The sequence below is a fragment of the Mastomys coucha genome, unplaced genomic scaffold (assembly GCF_008632895.1).
Source record: "Mastomys coucha isolate ucsf_1 unplaced genomic scaffold, UCSF_Mcou_1 pScaffold3, whole genome shotgun sequence".
Taxonomy (NCBI): domain Eukaryota; kingdom Metazoa; phylum Chordata; class Mammalia; order Rodentia; family Muridae; genus Mastomys; species Mastomys coucha.
In genome coordinates this window covers 11,896,205-11,920,527 of record NW_022196909.1, presented here as the reverse complement: position 1 = coordinate 11,920,527, position 24,323 = coordinate 11,896,205, and the positions used below count along the sequence as shown (strand labels likewise).

At 46.3% G+C, this 24,323-nt stretch overlaps 1 protein-coding gene across 6 annotated transcripts in view; it reads left to right on the top strand.

The window, feature by feature from the left end:
- Nucleotides 1-24,323, top strand: part of Ascc1 (activating signal cointegrator 1 complex subunit 1) — a 99,757-nt gene that overhangs the window by 52,656 nt on the left and 22,778 nt on the right. For all 6 annotated transcript variants that reach the window (XM_031348572.1, XM_031348574.1, XM_031348575.1 and 3 more), the window contains exons 8-9: nt 8,716-8,840; nt 10,781-10,866. In XM_031348572.1, the coding sequence (XP_031204432.1) occupies nt 8,716-8,840; nt 10,781-10,866 (211 nt within the window). The remainder of the gene's footprint in view (nt 1-8,715; nt 8,841-10,780; nt 10,867-24,323) is intronic.

Below are 24,323 nucleotides of genomic sequence, written 5' to 3'. Positions count from 1 at the left end.
AAAAAAAAAAAAAAGTTACGACACTTCAGAGAGCTTTTGTTTCTGGGTTGTATCTGTCATTACTTAATCACTAATATTTATTATAATGATAATATAATATTATTATATAATTTTATAATAAACAAGTATTAATACTTATTGAAATTAAAACTTGGAGATTTAGTGTATGTTAATTTCCTTAAAAGTGATGATGGAGCCGTCCTTAGCTGTGGCAGTGCTGGGGACCTGAGCAAGAGGGGAGCATGGGAAAGTCGGTGGGGAATAGCTCAGACACCGTCCAAGCCCAGGTCCAGGGCTCTGAAGTAGCCCAGCCCAGCATCTGCCTCATCTGTGAACTGCTGGGGCCTGTGAAGGTGCAGGATCTCCAGGACACCGAGCAACAACAGGTTATCCTCCCCTAACAGGGAGACCCTGTAAGGATCCAGTGTTAATGGTGTAGCAGAAGCCAGAGGCCTTGAACCAGACCGATGTTTCATTGCAGCGAACATTTGCATGTACACAAAAAGGGATGTTGTGTACATCACAAAAGGGGATATGTGGGACAGATTTTTGTTTTTTTATTTTTATTTCCTTTTGGGAGGGAGGTTGTAAGGGCGGAGGGTAGATAAGAGGGACAGGGAGATGAGTGAGTTTAAGCACAGCCAAGCCTACAGAATGAGGCCCTGTCTCAAAACAAACAAACAAACAACAACAACAAAGATGAGAAAAAGAAAGTATCTATGAAGTGGCTGAGACTGATCAGCCACAGCTTACCCGTCAGTGTTCTCCCAAGTACAAATGGTGCTGGGTGAACAGCGATCAGCTCTGCGCCCAGCTCCTCCAGACAGCCTTCGCTTAGGTGGACAGGCCAAAGGCTGCATGCAGACCGGCAGTTTCACCACAAGAATGTGAAGAGGATGTGTGTTCAAGGAGCCTTTAATCCCAGCACTTGGGAAGCAGAGGCAGGCGGATTTCTGAGTTCGAGGCCAGCCTGGTCTACAGAATGAGTTCCAGGACAGCCAGGGCTACACAGAGAAACCTTGTCTCGAAAAACCAAAAAAAAAAAAAAAAAAAAAAAGGGAACGAAATTCAAGGATAAACAAGATTGGCTTTTTCAAGCTGCAGATGTTTGAAGACTGTTCCTAGTAAAATAACCAGAAGCTACCACAGTCTGTGTGCTGAGGGGACCCCAGTTCTACACATCATTACTTTTTGTGTTAGTTTGAGACAGTATTTCACTGCTTAACCCAGGCTGGCCTTAAACTTTCAGTCCTCCTGCCTCAGCCGTCTAAGTACTGGGATTTCAGGGTCATGTGACTGTGCTGGGCTGCACCATTGTGGCTCAGGCTGTCCCCTGCCTCTGAGCCATGTCCCCTGCCTCTGAGCCATGTCCCAGCTAGTATTTTCAGACTGTTCTTGAGGCTAGCCCAATGGTTCAGTGGGTCTAGGTGCCTGATGTTAAAGCCCAGCGGCCTGAAGGTAGACGGCTTCAGAGAGTTGTCATCTGACCTCCACATGTGTGCCACACACGACTCCCACAAGGATAAAGATTAAATATAGCTGTCCAGAAGCCATGGATGAACTGGGAACTTGAAAGGGAGGCTGGAAATGAAAAAGGCTTGGCGGGTGAGAGGTTTCTGATCAAGGCTCAGAGTTTAATTTTCAGCTCTGCATTTATATAGGGAAAGCCCACAGACCCATCCTTTGTTTCTGCTGGACTATGTTTCAAAGCAAGCTCAGCAGGCAGTCTACTCCTGCAGGAAATTGCAGGAGTGGAAGATTCTACCCTAGGTCGGTTAGGTTGGAGAAAGACCAATTGTAGCAAACAATTAAGGTCTATTTAGCCTGCTCAAGGCTGGCGGAAGGGCACAATTAAAATTAAAAATAGTTTTGGACTAATGACCCCCTATGTCTCAGGACTCCACAGAATACACTGGAAGAACTTGTAGTATGAAATTCCTGTCTCTGACACTTAAAACTGTCATTTCTGGGGAAAGTATGGTTAAATTTTGGTTAGCATTTAGTGCTCCAAGCCAGAATGCGACCATGGTAGAGCTCATGTATAATATTCTCAATTTGATCCCCAGCACTGCACACATATACTCATATTATCTTCATGTGATATTTGCAATATTTATTAACGTAGAGGCTAGTATGCAAATACATACTTAAAACTCAGTGTTGCAAGACAACCTATACTGGTTTATAGGCACACAGTAAACAAGAAGGCATACTGGAAATTATGTGAGATTTTGATGTTTGGTTCTGCATAATAATGAAATGTTCTCATCTCTACTTCAGTTCCCTTATAAGGCACATGTGGCTAGACCAGACAGTTAGGACTCACTCCGTACTTGTCGGCTTCCAGAGGGGAGAAGAAAGGAGCTCATAAAGAACGATGGGCTTACTGCCTTGAGCATCTTCACTGGAGCTCCTCACAAAGCCGCCTCTCACATGTTTGGTGCACTTCTTGTCAAGTCTTTGTGAATTAAATGGCAGACAGTCACTGAGTATACCAGCGTGATCAATCAAGAACATTTCTGACCGTTCCCATCTCTTCTACTGCTCTACTTTGACCTTTGATCTTTTATTGTCCATTTTTCCACAGGAATAGTGGCTGTGATTTCAAGAGTTATAAATTCCCCCTTCCCAGATGGACACTTTTTAAGAGACATATGTATTCTAAAGCTCTAGTTTAAGTCAACTTAAAAACCTTCTGGAATGTTTCCTTTGTGCAAGGAAATTTAGAGGGTTGTGCTAATTGATAACAGCAGTAAGACAAGCCCCTTTTAAAGTGTATGATGTGTGTGTGTATATGTGTGTGTGCCTGTGTCTGTGTGTTATATGTGTGGATGCAGAGGGTTTCTTTCTCTGTTGTTCTCTACCTCACTTATTAATTTGCTTTTGAGACAGGGTCTCTCACTGAAACTGAAGCCCTCAAGGAGGTTTCAGGCTAGAAAGGACTTACATAAATTAAGACTGGTTTTTGTTTTGTATTGCTTTGTTTTTGTTTAATAAGATTGTTTGTATAAAGTCAATATAATAATTACAGTTATTAACCAACAGAAAACATCACTTGAAAGCTAAAATCTCTGTACTCATTATAGCAACAAAAATTACAAGATAATTAGGAATAAATATGACAAAGCACTTGTAAGAATTTTTGCAGGAAATCATAAACTATATTTGTGTATTTAATAATAGATGCTGTCTTAGTCTGTGTTCTTCTGCTATGAAGAGACACCATGGCCGCAGCAACACTCATAAAGGAAAAGCATGGAATTGGGGCTGGCAAATAGCTTCAGAGGTTTAGCCCATTATCTTCATGATTGGGAGAGCATGGTGCACACAGGCAGGCATGTAGCTGGGAGCTTTACATCCTGATCTGAAGGCAGCAGCAAGAGAGAACTACTAGGTCTGGCGTGGGCTTCTGAAACCTCAAAGTCCATTCTCAGAGACATACTCCTCTAAAAGGGCCTCACCTCGTAATCCCTCTCAAGTAGTGCCTCTCCCTAATGACAAAGAATTCAAATCTATCAGCCTGTGGGGGTCGTTCCTATTCAGACCACCACAGATGCCATTTAAAAGCATTTGTTGTTAATTCTTGGAGAATTTTGTTCAACGTTTTTTGATCATGTCCTTTCCCCATCCTTCTTCCTACCCCTCTCCTTCTACTTCATGTCTACCTTTTTTTTTTTTTTTTTTTTTTGATTTTCAAGACAGGGTTTCTCTGTGTAGCCCTGGCTGTCCTGGAACTCACTCTGTAGACCAGGCTGGCCTCGGACTCGGAAATCCGCCTGTCTCTGCCTCTCAAGTGCTGGGATTAAAGGCATGCGCCACCACCGCCCGGCTAAAGCTTTAAATTTAAAAAAATTAATGTGTGTGTGTGTGTGTTTCCTGTATGTATTTTTATACCACATGTTTCCTGGTGCCCTCAGAGACCAGAAGGAGAATCAGATCCCCTAGGACTGGAGTTAGAGATGGTTGTGATCTGGAGCTGGGACTTGAACCTGAATCCTCTCAAAAAGCAGCAGTGCTCTTAATTACGGAGTCATCTCGCCAGCATACCCCTTTCTTTCTTTCTTTCTTTCCTTCTTCCTTCCTTTCTTCCTTCCTTTCTTTCTTAATATTTATTTATTTATTTTATGTATATGAGTACACACTGTAGCTGTACAGATAGTTGTGAGCCTTCATCTGGTTGTTGGGAATTGACTTTAGGACCTCTGCTCTCTCCGGTCAACCCCGCTTGCTCCAGTTGGCTCTGCTCCCTCTGGTCGGCCTCACTTGCTTCGGTAGACCCTGATCACGTTGACCCAAAGATTTATTTATTATTATAAATAAGTACACTGTAGCTATCCTCAGACGTACCAGAGGAGGGCATGATTTTTCCTTACAGGTAGTTGCGAGCCATCATGTGGTTGCTGGGATTTGAACTCACGACCTTTGGAAGAGCAGTCGGTGGGTGCTCTTACCCGCTGAGCCGTCTCACCAGCCCCCATACCCAATAGTCCAGCTTATGCTGCCCATAGACTCCTGAGTGTAAGGCTGTTCTCTGAAGCATGGTCGACTTATTGGTAGCCACACCGTTACAAGAGCTCTGGCTCTCCGTTCCCCAGCATCCAGCAGCTGTCCAGGGCTCTCCGTTAGGGCTGGGACGCCTGAACCCTTCCCTCCTCGTGCTAGAACGGGATTGACTGGGTCTTGTGCAGACACCATTCTTTAAAGATGTCATTTTCCCCAACATGGTTTTATATGCATTTAAAGCAAGCCATGTGCTGCATATATAGCTGAAAGGAGGATCCAGGAGAAGCCATTACCATAGGACCAGGAGCAAGGTGTTTAGGAGCCATTAGAGTATTCTGGGAGAATCAAGATGGCCCAAATTAGAGCAGTGGCAGTGACAATCAATAATTGGATGCAAAAAGTAAAATCTGCTAGATTGGGCAATTTTCTTAAAGTGGAGAGTAGAGAGATGACTAAGCTAGTTTATGTCAGGAGTACAAAGGTGATGCAGATTAGGAAATCTAATAATATCCCTGTCAGAGTCAAAAGCAATATCTAAACTAAGTACATGCTTAAAAGGATATTGCTGGGCACAGTGGCACATTCCTGTATTCCCAGCACTCAGGAGGGAGGCCAAGGTAGAGTTCAGGCTCTAGACTACAGGAGACTTATGAAAAGCCCAGACCCAAGTTAGATCCCTGGGCCCCACGTGGTGGAAGGAGAGAACCAACTTCTCAAGTTATCCTCTGATCTCCACACCTGTGCCTACCCATGTTCACAGTTAAATAAACAAACAATTGAAAAATAAAAGCAAAACAGAAAAAGAAGTGGAGATAGTCTAGCTCCTGAGAATTGGCAAACAGGAGAGTTGTATTTGTGTGTTTTGGTGCCGAGTCCTACATAACCATTTGGAAGGGACGGTGTAACGTGGTTTCCTGCCCCTGGAACAGAGCCAGCAAGGTGTGGGCCTCCACGAGTGTTGATGGTTGCTAGGTGTAAGGTTTGTTTGTGTATTTTACTTTATGCTCCTCCTTTGGGGGAATGTCCTCTCTGCCAAGGGTAATGACTCCATGATAATCAGAGACAGCACAAGTAAGGGAGGTGAGGGTCTGTGTCCTTCACAAAACGGCAAACCACTGTGACCTTCAGGACAGACCTTAAGGCTGTGGAAAAGAACTCTGAAAGCATGATGGTTTCTCAACTATGCAAAGTATAAGGATGCAATATGAGTTTTATGAGGGACTTCATGGATCTGAAAGAACAGAGACTGCTGCACTGTGTGAGCCAGCTTGTCCTAGAGATACAAAGGCAGGCAGATTCCTCAGTTCAAGGTCAGCCTGGGAGGCAGATCTCTGAATTCATTTGACATGTTTTTTTGTTTGTTTGTTTGTTTTGTTTTGTTTTGTTTTAGAAAAAAAGTGCTTGCTGTCTTCTTCTAAGAATTGAGGGGCTAATGAATGTTTATTCCTGGGATAATCAAAAGGGAACCTGGAGTAAATGACTGAATTGATATGTAAATAAAAGAGTGGGCTTTGGTCTATAAGAGCTGAGCTGTCTGGAGAGCTCTGGAGAGCAAACACAGCTCTTTTCGTATTTTTTTCTAGCAGCTGTGCTGACTTTGATTGGAGTTATTCAGAGAGCTTTTAGAATTTTTTTCTAGCAAGAGAGAGCTGTCTCAAGCAGAGAGCTACATTGAGCAGACTACAGAACCAAGCGCTACCTACAGAGAGCTATCTAGGGAACTATCTTGAGCAGACTACAAGGCTGTCAGCTTGCACCCCATCTTTTGACTTTGATTCCTTTCTGTCACCGCTTCCAAACACCCCTTCCTAAGATCCCCTCTCCAAGCCCAGGCTGGTCCTTGGCATGGTGAGGTTAGATTTTATATCTTCATATCCCAGCATCACTGTTTATAATTGCTCTCTCCTTTCACAGATAAGCTTTTTAGTTTTTTTTTATATTTTTTTTAACAAATGAATGAAATAAAAATTAACCTGCTACCCCTAATTTCCCAGTTTTCTTTCCCAGAGTAAAAGCCGCCAAGGCTTTTACTTTAAAGAAATAGAATTTAGAGGCAGGCAGATTTCTGAGTTCAAGGCCAGCCTGGTCTACAGAGTGAGTTCCAGGACAGCCAGGGCTATACAGAGAAACCCTGTCTCGAAAAAACCAAAAAAAAAAAAAAAAAAAAAAAAAAAAAAAAAAAAAAAAAAAAGAAAAAGAAAAAAAAAAAAGAAATAGAATTTCATTATACTTTACTGCAGTTTGTTTTCAGACAGGATTTCATATAGCCCAGGCTGACCTTGAACTTGCTATGCAACAAAAAATGACCTTGACCTTCTATCCACCTGTCTGCTCCTCCTGATTGCTGGGAGGAAAGGTGTAGGCCACCATGCCTAGGTTGTATTATTTATTTATTTATTTTGGTACCAGGATAGAGTCCAGTGCTCTACCAGCTGAATTTTTTTTTTTAAAGATTTATTTATTTTCTGTATATAAGTAGCTGTCTTCAGACACACCAGAAGAGGGTATTGGATCCCATTCCAGATGGTTGTGAGCCACCATGTGGGTGCTGGGAATTGAACTCAGGTCCTCTGGAAGAGCAGTCAGTGCTCTTACCCGCTGAGCCATCTCTCCAGCCCCCATCAGCAGTTCTTCCGATCCGGTGGACTGAGATGAGGATACCCTGAGATGCTGACAGTTTTGGCTGATGTCACCTCACTGTCCCCAGATAAACCCTGGGCTGTTTAAGGGGCTGCTTCCCTTTATACGCTCTTCTGACTTTTCTCAACTTCTTAACGAGCATGTTGGCTTTATAAACAGGAAGCAATTTAAGGGAACAATTATGGAGGCACATCGTCCCAGGTACACCTCTGACTCCCACGTGTTGTCCTCTGACCTCTCCTCCACACTTGCACTGTCACACATGTGGGCCCAGCTTGGCTTGCTCATTTGTGTGCTCTCCCCCCCCCCTCTCTCTTACACACACACACACACACACACACACACACACACACACAGGATAAGAAAAGAAAGACATTTTTAAATTAAAAGGAAAATTGAGCACTAGGATTGACTCTGAGGCCTTATACAGACTAATCACATATTCTACCACCGAGCAGCACCTCAGCTCCTGAAGGAGTGTGTGCACGCATGTGTGAGTGTGTGGGGGTGCGTGCATATGTGTGTGTGCGTGTATGTGTGCGCGCATGTGTGTGTGTGTGTGTGTGTGCATGTGTGCCCGTGCATGCGTGTGTGTGTGTGTGTGTGTGTGTGTGTGTATAAGTTTGGATTTGCCTCTGCTTAGCGCCTTCGTTGGTAACTTAGGGTAACCATGAGCTGAGAAGGTGACATGATTTAGCGGCTCAGCGTGCAGTGCTTGGTGTGGTGGCCAGTGCATGGTCTGCTGTTCGTTCTGTATGGAAGAAGCCACCCCACCAGTCCTGTGCAACTTCCCTTTCCTTCTCTGCTCTTCTCTTTGGAAACACTTTCTTCTTGCCAGAGTGAATGTGCAGAAATGCACATTGGCTCCCAGCAGTCCCTGGTAAGAGCTTGACTCTGGCCTGGCCACACGTCACAGAGGTCCGGTAACCAGCAGACTGCCTCTGTGACCCTGCACGCCTTGGGTCTTGCATGAACTGCTTTCTAATAACTTGAAGTGGCCATACTGTCCTGGTTTGTCTGCGAATCTTTATTAATCCTTCAAGATCATGCTTAAATCTATGTCTTCACACAGTCAGCTACTGTCATAAAACCAATATTGCACCGCAGTGACATCTCTTTCCCTCTCCCCAGAGTCTTGTTTGTGACCCTGGCTGCCCTGGAACTCTTGTGTGTCTCAAGTTTGCCTCAGGCCTATGATTATGCCAGGCTTGGTGGCTCACATCTTTCATCTCAATACTTGGGAAGCAAAGGGAGGCTGTGCGTCTGAGGCCAGCCTGGTCTGCATGGTGAGTTCTAGGCTAGCCAGTGCTACATAGTGAGACCTGACTCACAAACAGACAAACAAAACAACAAAGAAAGTCATGTCTGCCTACCTCTGTCTCCTGGATGATGGGATCTCAGGCTGTGTCACCACAACTAGCAGTGACTTGTTCTTAATCAGACAGTGAGCTCTGGTGGGGGCTGTGGCCTCTGCTGCTGATGCAGGGACTACCACAGAGCACACACTACATTCGTGTTGGATTAGTGGTTAGGGTTTGGGGTTTACTAAAACTTCTGTGCTTCACACACCAGGCTGCAAGAGCTGGTTGATCGAGTGCTGGAGCGCTTTCAATCTCTGGGACTCATCGTAAAAGAGTGGACCAGTGTGAAACTGCACGCCACGGTCATGAATACACTGCTCAGGAAAGACCCCAATGGTAAGTCCCTGAAGAGCTGCCGCAGGGCGGTGATCTGCAAGGCCTCTGAGACTAGCTAGACTTTACATGAGTGGTATCCAGGAGTCCCTGATAAGCCTTTGCTCTGATGAACCCAGTGCACAGGGCAGGGGCATGCCTAGTATGCAGTTAGTTCTGTCACATATGGGGCTGTCAGATTTTGCATACAGAAATATAAGATAAGGTTTAGGGTACAGTTTAGGGTAAAGTACTTGTTTGGTATGTGTGAGGCTCTGCTTCCAGTCATTGAGTATCTCTCCCCGAAGGATTTCAGATGCCCAGGTAAATTTAACCTAAGCGGTGCAGAGCCTCAGTGTCCCTGCCCCTTCTTTTGATACCATCCACAGGGTCTCCCACTTGCCTGTAATTCACTAAGTAGGGTGAGCTGGCTGTCCAATGAGACCAAGACCCTCCTATCTCTGCCTCCCTTGGGCTAAAAGTTTAAGTGTGCCACCATGCCAGCTTTCTCCCCCCCCCCACCCCCCCGTGGGTTTTGGGGATTAAGCTTAGTGAGGCCCTCATACTGCAAGGCCAGCACTTTCCTGACTGAGCATCTCCCTACCCACACTGTCTACTTTTTAATAGTCTCTTTGGTATTGATCTGCTTCTTTCCAGGCTCCTCCTGTTTTTTTTTTCTTGGTAGGAAAGCTGTCTTGTTTGGTTTGCTTGTGTTTTTGAGACAGGAGCTCATGTAACCCAGGCTGGCCTTCAGTTTGCTCTGCAGAAGGGACATGACCTTGAGCCCTTGATCTCCCTCCAATGTCCCAAGTGCTGGCTTTATAGGATTGTGCCACCACGGCTGGCTTTCAGAACTCGATTTTAAGCGGAGGAGTATGCCTGAGGGCGGGGTCTTATTTAGAACACTTCCCATTCTGAGCTAGGTCAGAGTCCCACACACAGAGCTAAACTTGTATCTGCGCATGCAGTTAGACCCGGGACTCTTCAGACCTGTACAGCAGAAGATCGTATGAGAGGTAGAAAGAGGAGTGGGCATATGTCTGTCGGAAGACAGGAAAGAGTTACCAGCCAGCCAGCATTCTGAAAGTTAAATAATCCTTGAGGGTCTTTGAATTTCCTCTTCCCTGTGCTCTTCTCTGTATTAAATTTTTACTTGAAAAGGACATGAAAAGATGTGTTACTTTTTTCCCCCCTGTCTCCATTCCCTTTGATAATCTTCTGGCTGTCCTTTAAGGACATCTTTTGGGACATGCAACCTAAATTAACTCAGTCATCCAGAGCACAGTTTTGTTTAGGCCAAGGTTGTGGACTCGCTGCCTTCCCATGTAGAATGTAAGGATAGCTTTAATGGTTGAACTCCCCCACCCCTAAGCCAGTGTGGCAAGAGTCCTTAGGTCAACCCAAAGCCTGGACACCAGCAACTTTGAATAGTTTATATGTGAACTTTTTTTTTTTTTTTCAAGACAGGGTTTCTCTGTGTAGCCCTGGCTGACCTGGAACTCACTCTGTAGACCAGGCTGGCCTCGAACTCAGAAATCCACCTGCCTCTGCCTCCCAAGTGCTGGGATTAAAGGCATGTGCCACCACCGCCCAGCTATATGTGAACTTTTGTGTATTTTAATGCAATTAAAATCACATGCCATTTATTTGGAGGTTGTAAAACCCTGGAGGTGACTTAGTGGGAAACAGAGATCTGTGGGAGAGCTGTCAATTATCCAGTGTGTACAGTTAGTGCCTGAGAGCACTGAAAGATTGAAGACACACGGACAGTTGGCACTGCCGCATGGTTGGCGCTGCCTCATGGCAGCCTCATCGCCTGGCTCTCAGCTGCTCCTCCTCCCTCCTCTGTTGCTCCCTAAAGCGGGAGGCTAGAAGTTTGCTAGGGGCCTGGGGACCTGTAGACACTCAGGGCGGGTACGAGCAACCTTCTCCGCTTCCTCTCACACCGTCTGCATTATTTACAGCTGAAGGCAGGTACAATCTCTACACAGCAGATGGCAAATATATCTTCAAGGAAAGAGAATCTTTTGATGGCCGGAACATTTTAAAGGTCAGTGTGATGCCGAGTGACATGGAAATCTTTTGGTGCACGCCCTGAATGAGGAGGAAGCAAGTTGTTGCCTTTCCACACGGATGTGCTTCCTTCTGCTGCTCGTGAAAGGATGCAAAATGTTGTAGTGTCAGCGAGGGAGGTGATGGGGAGATCCCTAGATCCATCCATCTGTCCATCCATCCTCTTGGCACCTCTAGAGTGTTTGCAATCTGTGACTTAAGGAAAACTAACATTTCCCAGCTGCTCGGATACTTGATTTGAACCCAGTGTGTTTCACTTTATACTCTAGAGGTTTGAGCTTGCATTTTTTTAAGTGGAAAAATTGTTTTGATCTAGTACATTTTTTTCCTCTTCACCCACAGAGTTGCTCTGCAAGGTTACTTCTAGTCTATTTTTACTCAGGAGCAGCCTGTGTCCTAAAAGTAGGTAGTCAGTGTCTGACTGCTGAGCCCTCACTGTTCTGAATCGCAGTCATCTCTGAGACAGGAGAATGCAAGTTCTTCTGCCCTGCATTCCTCCTGCATACTGTCTCTGTTCCAGCTGCAGCCAGGTGAGCATGCCCTGCTTCCTCTGGGCAGAGAGGGACGGACAAGCTGTTGATGAGTCTCATGTTTGCCGATGGTTTAGGTCGCCCAGTTTCAAGGCCATGAGTGTTTTCTAGAGGTAGAGAGGGTGTGCATGTCTATTAGTCAGAAGTGATATTTACATATATATCTTAGAGAGATTTATCTCTGGATGGAAAGCTCAGGATAGCTGTTCAGCCCATCTCAGCTGGTCTTTAGTATATACTGGAATCCTGAATGCCTTTGATCCTAGCACTTGGGAGGCAGAGGCAGGTGGATTTCTGAGTTCGAGGCCAGCCTGGTCTACAGAGTGAGTTCCAGGACAGCCAGGGCTACACAGAGAAAGCCTGTCTTGAAAAACCAAAAGGAAAAAAAAGAAGTAGGTTCTGATACTAGCGAACTTGCCGACAAGGGAGAGGGCTAGCAGGCAAAGAGTGAAAGCTTCCCGTTTGTGTCTTTTATATAGCCTGACGAGAAGACGTGGCCTAGAGTTAGGATGGGTCTTATCACATCAAATGATCTGGATTTAGATGACCCAGACAAGGAAAAAAGCTCCTCACAGGTGTGCCCAGCCTTCACAGGTGTGCCCAACCCTCACAGGTGTGCCTAGGCCTCACAGGTGTACTGTGCCCTCACAGGTGTGCCTAGGCCTCTCAGGTGCGCCCTGCCCTCACAGGTGTGCCCTGCCCTCACAGGTGTGCTCAGCCCTCACAGGTGTGCCCAGGCCTCACAGGTGTGCCCAACCCTCACAGGTGTGCTCAGCTGCTTCGGTTTTAGTTGACTCCGGGTATAGTCAAGATTAGCCATCACAGTGTGTAACAATGGTCAGAGCCACTGCACCTTAGGCCCTTATTTCTCCCTTCCCTGCTTCTATCCCAAAGGTTCTTCACAAAAAGCTCCTGTCCTTGACTTGTACCATAGGCTGTTTGAGCTTCATTTGAATCCATGAGAACCAAGTTGGCTTTAAGACATTCCTAAAGATTTCTTTCTCCATTATTCTTTTAAAAAAGAAAAAAAAAAAAAAGGAAACAACGAAAACAAACATAACCAAGTATAACAACAGCAAACCCCAAGTATGCCTGACACAGTGAGGTCAGCCTGTCATCCCTCATTTAGGAAATGGAGGGAGAAGCAGGAGGAAGTCAGAGTCTTCCACACCCGTAAAGCGAGTCTGAGATTGGCCTGAGCTACATAAGACCCTGTCCCGAAAACCAAAGAAACAAACGAAAGCAATGGGCAGAAAATTCCCAGACCAAGGCAATAGAGGAAGTGAAGCATTGACTCCTACAGAAGAATAGCAGTGCTAATTACAGCTGACTTCATCATCAAACTGCCACCCGCCTACAAGCTACATCATAGAGGAGAAGCTAGCAGTCATCAGTGGGGTTCTCACCTGTGGTAGAATGCTTGTCCTGAACACTCAGGGCCACAGGCTCTGTCTCCAGGACCGTCAGTCTGGGGAGAAAGATCCCTTGAAGTTTCCTGACCTGAGCCACCCTGTGGTGATATGAGTGTAGCTCCCTCTAGTGTTGACGAGCCGCAGTACCCTTCCTCAGACCTACCTAGGCGGGCTTTGACTGAGCCCAGTGACAGTTTGGAGACCATGTAGCATAATTCCTCATCTGAATGTCTAACACAGGACCCACTATGGTTAGACTTGCCGAAAGCAAGTTTAGTTAGTGGCACAGACTGGAATCTACAAGAATACTCAGAACTTTCGGGCTTAGCATTTTCCTGCTGCTTTGTGCAAGGGTAGTCGGTATTTAGGCGGAAATCATGATATTTGAGGTCATGTCTGTCAGAGCCAGGGTAATGCCTGATTGAAACTCATAAGTGGTGGGTAGACGTTTGGGTGTGAGGCGTAACACAGTGGTAGGACAGGTATCCATGTAAGCTGGACGCTGGGTCCAAGCTCCAGCAGTAAAATCATGGCAGTCAGAGCCGCGTTCTGAGAACACCAACTGTACAAGAATTGCTTCCTGCTCTGAGGGCAGGGCAGCACTTAGGACTCAGCCCTTGCTTTCAGGAGCACCTGCCTCTAAGGGGCCAGCGTATCAGGCAGTGACAGAGTAAAATCGTGGAAGAGAAGTGTGTGCCCTTGAACCCAGGGGCAGGCATCCTCTAATCCCTGTAGTCCCCCTTAGTTTACTTCTTAATCATTAGTTTCAGGAGATAGACCCTTCACCTGTGTTTCAACCAAGGGAATAAATGTCTTCAGAAATCAAGGCACTGTGGGTGTAATTGCCATACCAGTCCAGCGTAAATAAACCCTACATAACTGTAGTCTACTACTTTTTGAATTTGCTCAGCTAACTAGAATATGAGAAGCCACACCCTCAGAAAACGTTGAAAAGAAAGAAAATATTTAGAAAACAGATTGATTGTTTTTATATTTCAATGATGAAATTTTTCTTATTTTAATATTTGTTTTTTGAGACAGGGTCTTATTATGTAGTCTTGGTTGGCTTGGAATTCACTATGTAGACCAGGCTGGCCTTGAAGTCATGGAGATCTGTCTGCCTCTGCCTCCTAAGCGCTGGGATTACGGGCATGCACCATCATTCCTGGCTAATTTTGGATTTTAAATTACACGCACACAAGCATGTAGAGGCCGAGGACATCTTTGGTTTCTTCCTTCCACCACAGAGGTCCCAGGGATCAAGCTCAGGCATCCAGACTTGATGGCAACTGCTTTTTTGGAATGAACTATCTCACAGACCTCAAAATTATTATCTTAAGACAGAAAATAAAGCACTGACAAGATAGGAACTGACTAGAGTAAACAGAAAGGTGAGCCATGTTGGCTACAGAGGAACGCAAGCTTATCTAACATACTAACAGCTCATAGGCCAGGGAGCTGGAGTGTCTTCGGGAGCAGCCTTGGAAGAAGCCAAACTCCTCAGCTATTCACAGAGAAACAAAGTGGGGAAGAGTCATCGCTCCGAGAATTTAATAATAACTGCCTAAGTGCCTGCCGATTGCTGCTCCTATCCAGGAGGGAGATTGGTTCTCTTGGCTCCATGGAGTAGTGTGTGTTCTCAGCGACTTAGTAATAAGAAAAGAAATTCTCTAATGGCTTTGGAGTAGAAGGAACTTTTTTCCTTTTGTACAGCTCTTTTCAGAGCCAGAGAAGCTGTAGTTGACTAGTGTCTGGTTATTCCCAGTTAAAATAAGACTTCCCTAGGGAAGGCTTGGGGACGAGGAGGACCTGACAGAGGGTTGTCCCGTGTCATTCAGAGCTGTCTTGGGGAGAGCAGTCGGCTGTGCTGTCTTTATGGCAGGCTGACAGCTCCAGGAGGAGGGCGCATTGGTGAAGATGGCCCAGGCCAAATGAATAGGATGATGTTCCCCAAGAGCTTCCACTTCTGAGAGGTAGCAAGAAAGATGCGTTTGTGTAACCATTGGCTGTGAGGCCATGTAACTAGAGAGACAAGGCTGACCTGAGCTAAGGGAAGTGACTGGTTATCAGTGGGCAGCCCCTGACAGGCACGCATGACGGCCTTCAGCTTGAGGGACCTGAGAAGTAGCTTGAAGCAACAGAACCAGTCTCTGAGACCCTCCTCTCAACAGACTGACTGCAGGCTGAGGAAGAAGCCCTAGGTGGCAAAGACAAGGCAGGAGTCTGACGGGCATGGGAAGCACTGCAGATCCCAGCCAGTCAAGAGTGTTCAGGAGGATGGCAGGTCCAAGGCCTGCCTTGGCAGCTTACTGAGGCCAGGCCTCAGAGATACCAGAGTGGGGCAGGTGGTGCCAGGCCTCAGAGATACCAGAGTGGGGCAGATGGTGCCAGGCCTCAGAGATACCAGAGTGGGGCAGGCGGTGCCAGGCCTCAGAGATACCAGAGTGGGGCAGGCAGTGTGCTTTGGTGGTGATTACTTGCCTAGCATGCATAAGGTCCTGGGTTCAGTCCAGGGGGAAGGTTCATTTTAATCCTGATGTGCTAACTCATATGTGTAACTCCAGCACTTGGGAGTTGGAGCTGAGGCAAAGGATTGCCCTGTGTTTAAGGCCATCCTGAGCTACATAATGAGCTCCAGGCTAGCTTGGGCTATAGAAAGTGACTCTCTCGAAAATAAAACAACTGTGAAAACTGTAAGGCAAGTCTGAGGGACGTTGCTTTATTATGAGAGCGTTTTAACCTAGGAGGCTGGCAGCATTAAGCTGGGTATATCAATTTTAATAGTTTACCCCAAAACCTGGTTCCAGTCCCTCGTCTACACTGAGCCTGGAGTTGGTTGTGAGCTGCCTATCCAAGCATTTCATCTGTCTTCATTTGATCCTGGTTTGTTCCTTAGAGTCCTTAGAGGAAACCAGGAATGGTAAACGAATTTCATTTCTCCGTTCATTTTTACTGTTTAGAAGTGAGCTTTATTAGGAGACAGTTTTGTACCTCACGTGGTAGGAGGCACAGTCAGGCCTTGATGTAGGAGGGCAGATAGAGCATCATCCCAGAGGCAGCGTGAGGGACCATGAAGGAAGAGAGAGCTTGGAGAGGAGCTTCGTGAGGGGAGAGAAGCTGCCTGTGTAGCCTAAGAAGGGCAAGCCTTCAGAGAAGTCCCCAGAATGAGTGCGTTCCAATGAGATCGCTGCTCAGTTGTCATAAAGGAAGTTTGCATTTCATAAAGGAGGTTTTTTCCCTGCAAATGTCCATGGGCCAAGCATATATGTACTGTTTGACAGAATCAGAAATAGTGCCACCACTAGCTAGGTCAGGAAGCAGCGCACACCCCCACGCCATGCCCCCTGACGGGCTCTTTGGTCAGTGTGACCTAAGGCGGTCAGTATTCCCAGGAAAGAGGCTTGTTTTGAATGAATGTTTGGTTTTATTTGAAAGATCAATTCAATTCTTTTGTTTTTTGAGAGATAGGTCTTGTTCAGTATCGTTTTAATTCATGGTGATCCTCTTGGCTTGCAAGTGTTGCACCATGACTAGATGTGTGTGTGTCGTGTATGTCTGTGTGTTTGTGTGTGTATGTCTGTGTGTTTGTGTGTGTGTGCGCGCGCGCGTGTGTGTGTGTGTGTGTGTGTAGACAAGAGGTAAAATCTAGGATTTATATAGTCTCTAGAAATTCGGACTTATGTGATTATTTTTTAAAATTTATTTATGTGTACATGTGTTCCATGGTGCGTCTGCCACATGTGTATGTGCACACAGAAGCCAGAAGAGGTCGTTGGTCCTGGTAGCGTAGTTACAGGTGGCTATGATCCACCTGACATGGTTTCTGGGAACTGAACTCAGCTCTTTTAGAGGAGCAGCAAGCATTCTTAGCTGCCGAGCCATCTCTTCAGCACCTATGTTTTTTTTGTTTGTTTGTTTTTGTTTTTGTTGTTGTTGTTGTTGTTGTTTTTAAAATAAACTTCATTTTTTAGGTTCACAGGAAAAGTGAACAGAGAGTAGAGTGCCCCCAGGCCCCCTGACCCCTGGCAGCCAGCTCATAGTAGTCCATTAGCTGCAGAGTGAACCTCAAGTGCACTGTTTACATGAGGGCTCAGTCTTGGTCTTCATCACACATCGTGTGGGTACATCCACCTCTGCCATAGCAGACAGAGCAGCTTCACAGTCTCTACCCCTCCCTTCCTCCCCCACCTCCTTCCCTACCCCCTCCCAGCCGCTGAGGGCATCTGAGCTTTCACCTGTCCTCAGAGCATCCTCCAGTAGAAATCACAGTCACAAGATACATTCATCTTCCCATCATGCCTTTTCTTTTTAAAAATATTTATCTTTATTATTTTATGGGCTTGAGTATTTTGCCTGCATCTCTTTCTGTATACTGACTGTATGCATGCCCTATACCCACGGATATCAGAAGAGGGCATTAGAACTGGAGTTTCAGACAGCTGTTCAGTGCCATGTGGGTGCTGAAGATCAAACCTGGCTTCTCTGAAAGAGTATCTAGTACTCCACCGCTGAGCTGTCCCTCCAGCCCCTTTTAATGCTTTGTCATGGCCCAGTGGCATATTCTTTTATTGCTGAATGGTATTCTGCTGTCTAGATGTCCTGTGCTTTCTTTTTCACCTCATTGAAGGACTTCTTGATTGCTTCCAAGTTGTGGCAGTTACAAAAAAAAGCTATAAATGTCTTTGAATAAATAACAAGGAGCACAGTGGCTGGATCATGTGTTAAGAGCATGTTTAATATATATATTTTAAATACCCAGTTGTCTTCCACAGGGGCTGTACCATCTCAGATTCCCACAGCAATGACTGAGAGTTCATTTGATTCTGATTCTTGTCACTTTTGGTCTTTTTCAGTGTTTGGAGGGTAGTTCATTCTTTTTTATTTATATTCTTTTTAAATTTGTGTGTATGTGTATGTCTGTGTATATGTGTCTGCATGCATGCATGTGGGTGTGTGTCTATTGCTGCACATACCACAGTGCACACATGGAGGCCAGTGGGCAATGCCAGGGATCAGTTCTCTTCTGCTGTGGGATCCAGGGGTAGAGAATGGGTAGTCAGGCTTACCCATGCCTTAACACATCAAGCACCATTGCCTGCCTAGTTTTGGCCCTCAGTCAGGCACATAGCATTGCGTGACTGTTTTAATTTGCAGTTCTCTGCAATGCACAGTGTTGAACGTCTTTCCAGATACATCCTTGCCATGTGTATCCTCTTTGGTGGTTTCTGTTCAGTTTTTTTGATTCATTTTTATAAAGAATGGAATGTTGGGCTGGAGAGATGGCTCAGTGGTTAAGAGCACTGACTGCTCTTCCAGAGGTCATGAGTTCAATTCTCAGCAACCATGTGGTGGCTCACAACCATCTGTAATGGGATCTCATGCCCTCTTCTGGTATGTGTGAAGACAATGACAGTATACTCATATAATTAAAATGAATAAATACATCTTATAAAAAAAAAGAATGGAATGTCTCTAACCAGGTTCATTGTCTTGCCCATTGCCCCAATTGAGTCTTGCTCCATATTGTGGCCATTGCTCCCTTATTAAAAATCAGTTGATTTCCTTGGGTTTATTTCTGAGTCCTCTGTTGTGTTCCATGTGGGGAGCTGGAGGCCTTGAATGAATGTGCATTTTGACAAGGACACATGCCTCAGACCCTTGGGAGTTGGCAAAGCCTTCTTCCTGTGTATGGATGTTGGCAATGTGTGTTAAAAGACTAGCATCTAGCACTTCCTCTTCCCAGAGGACCACACCCCAAGACTGCACCCTTACAGAGACCCAGCTAGACCAATACACCTCGCTCCTCCTGCTGCACATAAAGAACAGGCTCCGGGATGCTCCATCAGAGTGAGCACAGCCCGCTCACCCAGAAACTCAGCTAGACCAATATACCTCCTCCTGCTGCACATAAAGAACAGGCTCCGGGATGCTCCATCAGAGTGAGCACAGCCTGCTCACCCCAGCTTTCCTGTAGGTGCTACTGCACCCATTTTCTTGCAGTCTGGTTTCCAGGACCAGGCCACAGATGGTGTGGTGGCTCCACTTCCTGCTCTGTCTGTTTTCACTCTGCCACCATCTTCTCCTACTTTCATAGTAGGGTTTAAGGTTGGCGGGCATCAGTCCTCCGCCTGTTCTTCCCCGTTGTTTGGGCTATTTTGGCTTTTTCCCTTTCTCAATAAACTTTAGAATCAGTTTGTCGCTATCCATAGGATTGCTTTTCTGGGAGTTTGATTGTGGTTGTTTTAAATCAATAGATGGAATTGATCAAGTTGGGTCTGTCCATGAATTATTTAGCTTTAGGGTTTTGTTGTTGTTGTGGGGTTTGTTTTGTTATTTTTCAATAGAGTTTTGTGGTTTTCTTCAAGTAGATACTACTTAATTTTATTAGCTTTGTATCATCCCTTTTGGGGTGCTAGTATAAATGATACTGTATAATTATTATTACTGTTTTGTTTTGTTTTTCGAGACAGGGTTTCTCTGTATAGCTCTGGCTGTCCTGGAACTCACTCTGTAGACCAGGCTGACCTCGAACTCAGAAATCCGCCTGCCTCTGCCTCCCAAGTGCTGGGATTAAAGGCGTGCGCCACCGCTGCCTGGCTGTTATTACTTTTAAAAGACTTATTTTGACTTGTGGACATTTTGCCTGCATGTCTGTGTACTACATGCGTTCCTGGTGCCCTTGGAGACCAGAAGAGGGTGTTGGATCCCGTAGAACTAGAATTACTTCTGGTTTTGAATCACCATATAGGTGCTGGGAATCAAACCTAGGTCCTCTGGAAGGAAAGCCAGTGTTCTTAACTGCTGAGTCTTCACTCTAGTCCCGTGCCCCTCCCAAACCCCTTTTGACACAAGGTTTCTTTGTGTAGCCCAGAGCGAGTTCTAGGACAGCCAGCCTGGCTGCAAACTTGAGAGTTCTGCCTGCCTCTGGCTCTGAAGTACTGGGGTTAAAGACATGAGCCACCACTGCCCAGCTTCCAGCCTCTATTTTAGGGTCAAATTCTGATTGTTCATTGATGATAAACATAAAACTGAATTGTGAGTATTAATCTTGTATCTTACAAGCTTGATATTATCAGTAAGTCTATGAAAAGTGGTTTTGTTGTTTTTGTGACAAGGTCTCACTGTGTAGCCATGCTTGGTGTGGAGCTTGTTATGTAGACCAGGCTGTCTTTAAACTCAACAGTTCTGTCTGCCTCTGCCTCCTGAATGTTGGGATTGAAGGCATGCACCACCATGCCCAGCTTTTGGCCTTTTTAAGAAAGATGTATTTATTTTGTGTATATGAGTACACTGTTGCTGTCTTCAGACACTCCAGAAGAGGGCATCGGATTCCGTTACAGATGGTTGTGAGCCACCATGTGGTTGCTGGGAATTGAACTCAGGACCTCTGGAAGAGCAGCCAGTGCTTTTAACCACTGAGCCATCTCTCCAGCCCAACTTTTGGATTTTTTATCTAGTGGCTAGGTCATACATAGACCATCATGTCATCTGTGACAAAAGACAGTCTATTGCTTCCTTTCAGATATGTCTTCCTTTTACTTTGCTTATTTTTTTTTCCCCCCCGAGACAGGGTTTCTCTGTGTAGCCCTGGCAGTCCTGGAACTCACTCTGTAGACCAGGCTGGCCTCAAACTCAGAAATCCTTCTGCCTCTGCCTCCCAAGTGCTGGGATTAAAGGCGCACGCCACCACTGCCCAGTTTACTTTGTTTCTTACTTCCTAGCTGGGACTTTGAGTATGGGTGAAAGGCAGGGGTGTTGGCATCTTTGCCTTGCCCTTGACTTATCAGGAAAATGTCAGGTCTCTTGCCATTCAGTGTGGTAGCTGTACAGTCCATTGTTCTGGGTCCTTGTGTCTTATTAGACAGGAGCTCCCTGAGTAGCTTAGACCGGCCTTGAACTCATGATCTTGCCTCAGCCTCCCAAGGCTGTGAGCCTCCACATTTGCTCCAGTTCTTCACCCCTAGACTCTGCACAGTGCCTCCAGCAGTTTGTTGCTTCCAGCGCCGTTTTCCTGAGGTTCTCCTCCTCGATGCTGGCATTGAGTTGTGACTCTTGTGCCCTCCTGTGTCTCTTGGGTGGTTCTGTTACCTAACTTCCATAGTAGGCCTGAGAAGAGTTAGGACATCTTTCCACATCATGAGTTAAGGGCTAACCTAGGCTATATAGTAAGGCTCCACCCAAACACAACGCAAAAAGTGTCATCAATTCATTATTTGGTTGTAAAAAAAATAAAGGCATAGCAGCCTGGAGGTCAGCCTGGAGGTCGACCTGGAGGTCAGGTCAGCCTGGAGGTTGATCTGGAGGTTAGGTCAGCCTGGGGGTCAGCCTGGAGGTCAGCCTGGAGGTCAGCCCACATCGGGAGGTTTTGGACAGTAGCATTGGCAACAGCAAATGGCGTTCCTCTCGGAAGAGTGCACTGTCTCTTCTGTCTGAACAGTGCTTCCTCAAGGAACGTTCCTGCACAGAATGGCCAGCAGGCAGATGATAAAGACTAGGCATTGAGGGAAGCATTCATAATCATCAGACGTTAGCAACTCATGGAGAATGGCAGACTGGCAGCAAGATGATGGCAGACGTGGACTGGACTCAAAGAAACGGAAGCCAAGCTATGAGTTTATTGGAGAATCCAGGCATGGCGATGCCTTTTATCGCAGAGGCAGTTGGATCTCTGAGTTCAAGGCCATTCTGGTCTATATAGTGAGTTCCAGGACAGCCAACGCAATATAGTGAGGTCCTGTCTCCAAAAAAATACAAATAAATAAGTAAATAAATGGAATTGTCAGTAAAATACTAACGTGTGCCAGATGCAGTAGAACATGCCTGTAATCTCAGCTCTTGGGAGATTAAGGCAGGAAGGTTGAAAGTTCTTAACAAGCCTTGCTCCACGTGCAAGTCTATCTATGTATCAACAAAAGAAAACAAACAGATTATCCAGTAAAGTGTTTCGTATTAGAGCCAGCAGTCAAGAAGCTCACAGCACGTTTCATTCCTATGTTTCATTTTCTTGTAAGAAACAGAATCCCAGCTTGGTGGTAGCGGTGCACACCTTTATCCCAGCGCTTAATCCTCCACTCCAGGGAGGCAGAGGCAGGCAGATCTCTGAGTTCAAGTGCCTGGTCTACAGAGCCAGGACTGCCAGGGCTGTACAGAGAGACCCTGTCTCAGGGAAAAAACAGACAAGCAAACAAAAACAAAGAAGGAATCAAGACAGCAGATGGCTCCATAGGTAAAGGTGTTTATAGTGCAGGCCTGGTGAGCTGAGTGTAACCCCCCAAAACCACTAGAAGGTGAGAGAAGACAGCATGCTACAACACTGTCTTCTGGCCAGCATGCCACACATGGCTCGAGCACCTCCCCCCGGCCCCTCTCCACACACACACACACACACAGGGAGGGTCAGAGGGAGGAAAGAGGAAGAGAGAGGCAGGAGGAATCAGCTTCTGTTCCAGGTGGCAACATGTGCATGTAATTTCAGTACTCCTGAGGCAGAGACAAGAGGAATCAAGAGTTTTAAGACCAGAGGTATATAGCAAGACATTCTCAAATAACCAAAAGGGAAAAAAAAATAAGACATTTTTTTTGGACAGAACTTGAGTCCATGAACTTGGAGCAGTGGTCCGCAGTGAGCCTGACGACCCAGTGTGACCCAGCATCTGCTCTTTGGTCCTCGGACCAAGGACAAGCTGTGTGTTTTTCAGTGGTGAGCAGGCCAGGGAACACATTGGGAGAATTACAGGACATGAACAAATAAATTATGTGGAACTCAACTAACAGTGTGAGGGCACGGCTGTGGCACAGCGATGGAGCCTTCCTTCATCTGCTGTGCACGAGGCCTTGGCTTCAGTCTCCATCACTGCAGAAGGTGGACTCCTTTCTGGGTGCCTCCCGTGGCTGTCATGGAGCACAGTGTGGTAGCATGAGGACCGGCTGACACCGCGTGACCAGGAGTGTAAGGCCACCTGGCCTCTCACAGAGGTTTGCTGACCTCTGACTTAGAATTTAGAGCTTAGCTTAGTCATCGTGTGTGTGTGTGTGTGTGTGTGTGTGTGTGTGTGTGTGTGTGTGTGTGTGTCCATGAGTGCCTGTGCTTGCATGGAGGCCAGAGGTCAACATCAGGTCTCTTTCTTGGTTGCTCATCACATTGCAGTATTTTTTGTACTAGTTTTCCTTTTCTAAGAACCGTGCTATTTAGTGTGTGCACGTGTGCATGTGTGTTCTGGGGATGCTGCTGTGTGGTCAGCAGTCTATAGACTTACCTTCCCAGCCCTGGTTACTTTCGTTTCCCCTCACCCAGAGCAAGCCTGTGTTTGTTGGCTAATTGTTTGCTGTTCGATGCATGGCTTCTCTCTGTATGCCTGGCCGCAGTTCTGCTTCACGACGACATACATCACAGTCTTTTTGAAACAGGATCTTACCTTGTGCTCTGATGCCCTTGAACCTGTGATTCTCCAGCCTCTGCCTCATCAGTTGGTGTGAGTATTTAACCTCAAGATACAGTAATGAGTTAATGAGCAGTTAGGAAGCAGCATTCAGTGACTCGGTACCCCGGCGCTCCTCTCAGAAGCCATTCAGGTTTGCTTGGGAGCACTGGGAGCACTGGAGGCTCGGGGGCTGAGCTCCCTCCTTCCCTCCTTGGTGCTAGAATTCTAAGCTGCTGCCAAGCTTATCTTCAGCACTGACAGCAGTAAAATGCCAGCTTAGGAAGGAGCATGTGATGAGGAGTCACTTTGTTCTGTTAATGATCAGCGCGGTCATCAGGGCACGTGGCAGCGAGCGTCTTAGCCCACTGAGCCATCCGCCCTCTCCCTCCACTCTGGATGACTAAACGAGGAGGTTGTGGGAGTGATTGGGAACACCGCTGTCTTCCCAGGGCTAGATGAGTACTACAGTCAACCTGACAGGTGTTTGAGAGGCAGCCGTTAGAGCCCTGAAGCCCCGCAGCTGGGCTCTGCTGCATGCTGTTCGCAGGAGGGACATTCAAATCCAAGCATCGTTTCACCCACACAAATTTTTTGCCCCTAAATTTATATGTTATGTTCCCTGGAAAGTGAAGACTCTAATGAGGTTGCCCGAAGATACAGCTAGCTGTCAGTGAGGCGAAGCCATTGTTGAGATGCGTGTAGGCGCAGCGATTGCTGAGTTTGATGGAAGCCAGCGCCTCTTCTGGAAAGATACCCCCTTCCTGCTCTGTGGTCACCTTCTCTCCTGGCTCTCCTCCAGTCGCAGTCACTGCTGACTTCTCTTTGCAGTGTCATTGGAATACTCCCACCGGCTGTCTCTGCCAGGGTGGGGGTGGGGTGGGGGATACTGACAGGGTTCTGTAGGGTCTGGCCAACACAACAACAGACACAGGCCACAGGCTGGCAAAGGCAGCAAGTGCAGAAAAAACCAAGGGGTTGCCATTGCTCTTCTGGGACTCACTGCTGGCTCTTCTCGGAATGAAATGTGTGTAGTAACATTCATTGAATATCTTCTTTTTTTTTTTTCTTTTC